Source organism: Thunnus thynnus, chromosome 19 (genome assembly GCF_963924715.1).
Source record: "Thunnus thynnus chromosome 19, fThuThy2.1, whole genome shotgun sequence".
Lineage (NCBI taxonomy): Eukaryota > Metazoa > Chordata > Actinopteri > Scombriformes > Scombridae > Thunnus > Thunnus thynnus.
Window position 1 is genome coordinate 28,219,721 of NC_089535.1, and position 8,440 is coordinate 28,228,160.

The following is an 8,440-nucleotide window of genomic DNA, read 5'->3' on the forward strand; positions in this document are numbered from 1 at the left end:
TCGTGACATGCTCCCTCCCTCCTTCTCTCTCAACCCAACTGGTCAAGGCAGATGGCCACCGACCTAGAGCTCAGTTCTGCTCGAAGTTTCTTCATGTTAAAGGGGAGCTTTTCCTTGCCACTGTCGCAAAGTGCTGCTCATGGGGCAATGTTGGGTCTGTACAGAGTACGGTTTACACCTGCTCTATATGAAAAGTGCCCTGAGATAACTTCTGTTATGATTTGGTGCCATATAAATAAAATTGACTTGACTTGAGCTGACAGGATACAGAGCTTTTTTAAAACAATAAATTAAAAAAAGAGACTGAGTTGAAATGAAACCAGCATTTAAGACAGGACACTGTATGGTGGGCTCAGCAGCTAACAGTCTTTATACAATGAGTCTGAGGTGTAACTTACAGCTCAATTTACTTCCTAATTCAACAAGTTTATTTTCACACTGAGAAGAAGCAAACTAGTCTCTCAAAAGGCAACAAGACCAAACTGGTATACTGATACTTAAAGGAAAAAATGATATATCACTTTATTTGAACATGTATTATTGGCAGTCAGCACCCAGTTTAAATGTTTAATGTGCTTCAGTAATGCCTGACATCAAAATTTAACATTTTCCTTATTTAAAATATGAAGAAATTCATGAAGAAATAACTATAATTTTCTGATCGCGGGTAGAGGAGGATTTCTTTTTGTTATGACAGAACAAAGTGAGTGTGGTGCAAACATACAGTAGCTTTGGAAGAAACCCTATTCAAGATACTGTAGACCTGAAAGGGATGTTACTCTTGTGACTTTCTCAAAATATGTTGCATATAAATAAGTTTGACAAGGTGGAGAGGAAAGAGAGAGAGCTGGCTCTTGTCATTAGAGGAAGTAGGGAGTGGTTGTTCGGGGAGGTATGACGCGCTCGGAGTCGGGGACGGCGCGGAACAGCTTGGGCTCTCGTCTGTTCACGTCCTTGAAGACCATGATGGACGCGATGTTCCCGCAGCGGTAGCAGTAGTTGGGCGCTGACCACACGGTCACCAGCTTCTCGTCAAACATGAACTTGTAGCCTTCGTGAACCAGCTGATGTGCACGGCAGATGAGCTTCAGGTTGTTGATGTGAACAAACTAAAACAAAAAGGAGGTGTGAGCATTAATTTCATACAACTGAAGTTTCCACTCAGTTTCAAATGTTGACGATACAGCTTACTTCTAGAACTGCAATGATTTGTTGATTAATCACTTGGTCGACAGAAAATTAATCTGCAACTATTTTGACAATAGAACAATCCTTTCATTCATTTTTAAGCAAAAATGCCAAATAATTGCTGGTTTTAACTCCTCAAATGTGATTATCAAATGCTTTCTTTGTCATACATGACTATAAAGTGAATATCATTGACTGTTGGTTGGACAAATCAACATTTTTCACTATTTTCTGACATTTTATGCACAAAATGATTAAAAGATTGATCATGAAAATCATCTGCAGATTAATCAATAATGAAAATAATTGTTAGTTGCAGCCCTATAATCATTTAAGCAATTATTTAAGCAATAATCCATTGCTTCCAGCTTCCCAAAAGGGGATTATTTTCTGGGCGTCAGACTCTTCTGTGATGATAAACCGAATATCTTTTGACTGTTGGTCGGACAAAACAAGACATGTTGAAAAGTTACTATGAGCTCTGCGTACTTGTGATGCAATTCTTTCACAATTTTCAGATATTTTAGATGAAGCACAAATAATTGATTAATCGAAAACATAATCAATTGATTCACTGATAATGAAAATAAACGTTACTTACCTCATTGGTAACCTTGGAGCCAAACAGCCAGCCTGCACCTCGAGGACTGATAGCCCAGGTGTCCACATCCTCTGGATCTGACCACACCAGATCACAGAAGGCCCCCTTGTGGGGAATCTCTTGGTTGCGTTCGATAGTGCGGATTTGGTCCAAAGTCTTGATGTCGGGTGAAAGACCACCGTGAACACACAGGACCTGCTCATCTATCAACTGGAAATTCAAAAATAAAAAGATGGCATTAGAAAATCAGGTAGTTCTGAAAATATCTCAGCAACAAATGACCTGAGTCTAAATGCTCAGCAACAACTACAATTATACAAATTGTACTTAAAATAAGGATATCAGATGATACACTGGGGAAACTTAATGATTCTGTTGATATCGGCTCATGTGAAGGTGCATACTGCATTACTGCATACTGTACATTACTTGGGGAGATCAGTGACATGGCAGCATGGCAGAGGCTCCCCCTGTAAATAACAACTGCTCAGATTACAGTATCTACTTCTCAGTGAGTGTGGGAATACAGTCCTGTTATTAGCTGACTAACTATCAGGCATTGTTTCATCACTTTAAATCTAATGCAGATTCTCACCTGAATGAGTTCTGCTACTAATGTTGCCACCATGATGAACTGCGCTGTGTCTGTGGGGCTCTTTTTGGTCATGCTAGCAGCCTGGCTAAATGAACGACCATGTTGGTTGGTCATTCACCACTTTGGTCCAGACTGAAATGTCTCACCAAATATTGAATGGATTGCAATCAAATATTGTACACACATTCCTTGTCTACAGAGGATGATTCCTACTGACTTTGGTGATTCCCTGACCAGCACCACCATGAGGTTGACCATGAAATTTGGTTGAGTCATTTATGTCCCCATAGGATGAATTTTAAAAACTTTGTTCCCCCGACCTTTCATTTAGTGCCATCATCAGGTCAGGATTTGTTTGTCCAAATTGTCCTAGTTTGGTTTATGACCAAATACCTGCAAAACTAATGACATTCCCATGAGTTGTATTTTGTATTTAGTGTTAATTAGCAAATGTTAGCATGTTAAGATACTACACTAAGATGGTAAAAAATAATACCTGCTAAACAGACTAGCGTTGTAACTGTGAGCATGCTAAAATGCAGATGTTAGCATTTAGCTCAAAGCACAGCTGAAACCCCTTTTTCTAACAAATGTAGATGATACTGAAAATGTCTAAAGATAAATAACTAGATACAACTAGGGGTAAGTAGGAAAATGTGTTTTTATTGATTAAAAAGGACAGGTTCACAATTTTTCAAGTGTGTCTTAAAATAGCAGTCAGGTGTCCATATGAACACTGAAAGAGGTTTTCCTCTCTGTAATCATTCCTACTCTTCATAAAGATTCAAATGTGCTTTCATTTAAAAAAAATGGATGTGAAGCTTATATGAGGCTTCAGCAGTCTGAGTTCAATTCAAGAGTCTTCAATACAGAGTGAAGACCTCTGAATTATTGCTTTAGGGGAGAATTTATCCACGTTTACTTACGATTAAAGATTCACACTATGTGACAATTAAAAAAGGCCCAACAGCCAAATGTTATCATGTTACCAATGTGAACCATAAATTAAAAAAAAGAACATAAAAAACCATAAATGCACTTACAGCTGCCACAGTTAGCATGTCAAACACTTTTGTGCAATACCGCCAGGCATTTGCGTTTCCATATTTTGTTTGGCACTCGTCTAAAAATAAGCAGAACATACATGGCGATGTGGTTGGATGAGCTTGTGAAATATGAAAGCTGAACAAATTTGCATACATAAATAGTAGACGAAGAATCACGTGTCACCTACCGTAAAAGCCGTACACTTGTGTTATTTGCCTGCTCTCGTGGTTTCCTCGTAGGAGCGTGATACGATCCGGCCACTTCGCTTTTAAAGCTAGCAGATGTGTAAATGTCTCCAAGCTATAATATCCTCGGTCTACAAAATCTCCCTAAAAGAAGGAAAAGACCATCAGAGACCACCAAGATCCTCCCTAAATCCATTCAAAACACATCTCTTCAGGACTCTGATTTAGCATCACTCTCCTGTAACACTTTCAGACTTGAGATGGACAGTATTTTTAAAAAAAAAAGAAGATCCAAATCAGTGCAGCGGAACCAGAGATATCGTTTTGTTTTTATTCTGAGCAATCTTCATCCTTGTCAAAACCACCTATCACCATCATTACCCACAATGCACCTCGACTCGATTCACTCAACTGTGCAGATTCTGGTATGTTAACGCTTGTAGCCCCTAACGTAGCCAGGAGCAGCAAGCTAGAGCAGAGATGGTAACCTCAGTCCACGCTTACTCAAGTGACATCACTTGAGGCAATTCATCAGATTTCAAACAGTTCCCTCTGGAAACACAAAAGTCTTTACACTACTTTTTTACACATATGCAGTAGTGCTCCCCAACACGTGGAAACATGCTTATATGTAAAATTGGACTGAAACAGAGACAGATTCAGTGCGGTGTTAGCGTTTTGACAACAAAACTGGAATTCACAGGTTAACTCAGGAAACAATGCTATGTATGTTTTAGGGTTAGAGTTAACATCAAAATAACATTGCAATATATAATATATATATATACATTTGTTGCAAGACGATCATCATAATATCTGTGTAAATGATATCTCTAAAATGTCATTATTCAAAAGGAAAGACAGAGTTCAGATGTTTTTTTCAACGTGGAGGTTGACTAACTGAAAATAAGGCATGATTGATAGAAAACTAACTTACCATGAAAATGTAATTTGTGTCTGGAACTTGGCCTCCAGTTCTGAAGAGCTCGCAAAGATCATAAAACTAGAAAGAAAATGAAAGAAAGCTCATTTATTCTTGAATTCATGACTATGATTGTTCATAACAACCACAGTATTAGACATGTAATAAGAATAAACAAACTCATTTTGTGTTTTACATGGACTGTGTTTTAGATGATAGAAGGTTTAGAAGAGCTGAATATAATTGCAAGTATCTGATATCTGCTTAGGCTGTTTTTTACAGGTATAATGCACATTAATTACAATCATTGTAAATGTGCCAGTGTTAGCCACAAGACTCATTTTCAACTGTTGATCAGATGCTAGATTAGCCATTGAAAAGAACAATAAAGCAATAATGTGCAAAATCAAATCAGAATTTTTTTTCCCCAAGTGAGTAATTTAGGTAGACGGTTAGAGGACATGCTTACCTGACCATGGATATCTCCACAAACAGTAACTGGAGTAGAGACTGGCTGAACATTGGATTCTTCCAGCAGTAAATCACAAACATAATCACATAATCTCTGGAAAAAAAAAAAAAAACATGACAAAGGTCACTCTTCACGGTCTTACATTACAGAATCACGCTGACTGATCAGCTGTTGTACTCCATGGTTTCAAATTAATGATAGCTTTTCAATATTTAACTACTGTTGTTTAACTCTGACATGGAAACGGCTGGATGCACAGGTGGGAGCTACAGAGGTTTCAAAACTCCAGATGATCAGCGAGATTCATTCTATATCAGGGCTGAAATGCTTATTTATTCTTCATTATCGATTAATCTGACAAGTAGTTTCTCAATTCATCGGTTTATCTATAAAAATGTCAAAACCCAAAGCGACATCACAAAATTCCTTTTTATCTAATCATCAATCAACAATCAAAAGACAGTTTACTATCATATATGGCAAAGAAAAACAGGAAATGCTCATAACTGAGACACTGTATTCAGAAATTGTTTATGTCTATATTAAAGCTAACACCATTACTCATTGACTTTGGAAACATCATGCATCTATTGAACTTTAAAACTGTTTAACAGTGGATTTCCTTTAACTTTAAATATAATTAAATTGAAAAACATAAAAGAAATAAATGTAAAATTGAGATAAATAAAATAAATACACACACACAATAATAAATAAAAATAAATTAGACCAAAATCAATTAGAATATGTTGGAGTGCACTGCAACAACCTACTGACAACTGCTAATGTTTGCTAACATTAAATTAAAGTTCAGCTTCCTGACTCATTTTAGAGAGGGCGAGAGAAAGAGAGAGAGACAGCGGTGGTCGAGCGAGCCAGAGAGTGAATAAAGAGAGGGAGCGATGCTGGCGAGAGCAAAGCCTGAGTCAGATAAATAAAATGTTATTTTCTGATTGTTTCATGGTAACAAAGAGAAACGTCCTCCCCTCATCCTAAACTGGTCCTAAATCAATACTACAGCACTTCCTTGTATGTATTGCTAATGAGGCGACACACAAGACAAAACTAGAGCATCATTGCAAAACAGAATACAGCACAATAATAGTTTTATCTCAATTATCTTGTTTGTTTTCATAATTGTTGGAAGTATAAACTCAGAAAAACTAACCCACCTGAAGTCAAAGTGCTACAAAGATCATTTATAGTTCTTAACAGGAAGTCTCAATACCAGTGGGGTTCTCACAGTGGGTCAGGAGATAAACAAAGTATGTAGATAAACAAACTAATTTACACTTGTTGCAGAAATATGAAGCCAACAAACTGCACTATAGTGTGACAGATAAAATGCACAGGAAAGTAATAGAGAAAGTCCAAATATAACTGCAAACAGCTGGATGAGATGCTCACAGACCAGGTTGGAGAGGAGGATGAAATGACAGATATAATTCTAAGGCTTGTTTGTCAGATTCTGGGTTCAACACACGTATTGTTGCTCTCATAAACAAGTGTTTTCATGCTAGTTATCCTTTAACTCATTGGTTACGAACATTTTTTGCCTGTGACCCCTTAAAATAAAGCAAAGTCTTCACATGTTGCATTGTATACCAGTTAAGTTACTGACGATTGACTTGATTCACTAGTTAATCATTCTGCCCATAAAATGTCAGAAAATGCTGAAAATATCATTTACGTTTAAGTTCCCCACAGTCCAAAGTTACATCTTCAAATGTCTGGTTTGATCTTACAGTCCAAAACCCAAAGATATTCAGTTTATCATCATGTTCCACAAAGAAAAGCAATAAATCACCACAGTTGAGAAGTTGAAACCAGCTTTTTTCCCCCCATTTTTGCTTTAATATGACTAAAACAATTATTCATTCACCAAATAGAAATCCAAAAGAAGAAAAGCAAAAATCAGAAGAAAGCTAAAAAAAAACAACAACAATTTTTATGTTTCCAAAATGTTTTTTTCCCCCCACTGTATCATATCCTGGCCTATAATCTCGCGACCCCTTTGATTAATCGAGCGGCCCCTGCTGGGGGTCCCGACCCCCAAGGTTGGGAAGCACTGCTTTAAATGATATTTGGGCGACACACATTTGAAGTTTATAATACTCTTAGTGACTCTGGTGAGAAACGATGTACTGATTTAAACTGCCGATGAAACTAGCTGATACCTGTTCGGTTTGCGCTGCCGTGTCTCGTTGGGAACATTTACCTGCTAACGCTAGCTCGTAGCATAGAGTAACTTTCATGTCCACACTAACATCTTCTCGTTTCGTTTCTTTCGTTAACTTAGCCGATGATCGCCATGATCTGTGACGCTGGTAAAAGGTAAAAAAGAAACAACAATCCTTGCTACATACGAGTAACGTTAATAAATAAGTTACTAGCCACGCTTGTTGAACAAACTTAACCTAGTATCACAACGTTAGCTTCCACTGATATTAACGCACCTTCCAGTTACTTTAACTCACCTTTAGATCATTTTCCGGCAGATATTTGCAGTGTCTTGCTATTTCAACGTACTTATCCAGGTCTAAAGGCGCCATTATCAAGACGCTAAAACCAGAAAAATGCTAAGGTAGTTAGCCAGCTAGCAAGTTCCTCTTCTTCCTCTTTACCGCTCCTTCACAGTCAACCTTCGTTTCCGGTATCGAGTCAAGCACATCCTGTAAGGACCTTCAAAATAAAAATCTTGACTGACAAGACGGTCTTCCGGTAATGACGAACACAAAATGAAATCCAGCAAGCTCTTCAAAATGAATGTTTCACGTCTGTTACTTTAGACGCCAATTTCGGCAAATGTTCTAAAAATGCCAGTAACAGTTTGTACACCTTTATTTCGAAGGTAACATTAACGTGAAATAATCGGAAGGTAACGTGACCTAACGTCGTCCCCTGCTGGTGCAAACACGCTGTTACAACTGTATGTTTTGTTTTCTCAGTTATGCGTTATGTAGTTGCGTCATTTTTACGGCGTTTTTACACCTGGTCGTGCATTTCATTTTGTATCGTGCACATGTATTTAAATGACATTGATAGAAATGTGGCGTCCATAACAGGTAGTCGTTAAAACAGAAGACATATGTTCCAGAGACACTGGGACAACTAAACCGACAAGACAACATGTACTTGGTTTTCCTCTTGTAGAACAAATACTTGAGTAACTCAATGACACAAAAAGGTCTCTGTTACAAAGGGCTTTCAGGACTGTATTATTAATTTAACAGCAGGGTTTTGGATTTTAAAGATCTTTGGACACACGTGGGGTCCATATAAATCCTCTGTATTAAGTATTCAGTCCCCATCATAAGTAAAACTTAACTAACTATAGTTGTGGACAAAATATTAGAAACATTTCAACATAATATAATCCAATTTAAACCCTGCACTACCTGCAGTGAACACTTGATATTATAAACTTAGT

The 8,440-nt window shown here is 37.5% G+C and overlaps 1 protein-coding gene across 1 annotated transcript; it reads right to left on the reverse strand.

Moving 5' to 3' along the window:
- Window positions 1-308: 308 nt before the first annotated feature.
- ppp6c (protein phosphatase 6, catalytic subunit) lies at window positions 309-7,681 on the reverse strand. The gene is made up of 7 exons (XM_067574051.1): window positions 7,488-7,681; window positions 5,008-5,103; window positions 4,554-4,619; window positions 3,619-3,760; window positions 3,428-3,507; window positions 1,790-1,999; window positions 309-1,109 (listed from the first exon to the last, which is right to left on the reverse strand). The coding sequence occupies exons 1-7, from the start codon at window positions 7,560-7,562 to the stop codon at window positions 861-863; spliced, it is 918 nt and encodes a 305-aa protein (XP_067430152.1). The 5' UTR covers window positions 7,563-7,681; the 3' UTR covers window positions 309-860.
- Between the last annotated feature and the right edge of the window lie 759 nt (window positions 7,682-8,440).

Coding starts and splice junctions, on each gene's coding strand:
- ppp6c (XM_067574051.1), bottom strand. CDS start 7,562: ATGGCGCCTTTAGACCTGGATAAGTACGTTGAAATAGCAAGACACTGC. Junction 5,104..7,487: donor TGCCGGAAAATGATCTAAAG/GTGAGTTAAAGT, acceptor TTTTTTTTCCAG/AGATTATGTGATTATGTTTG. Junction 3,508..3,618: donor ACAAGTGTACGGCTTTTACG/GTAGGTGACACG, acceptor GCTTATTTTTAG/ACGAGTGCCAAACAAAATAT.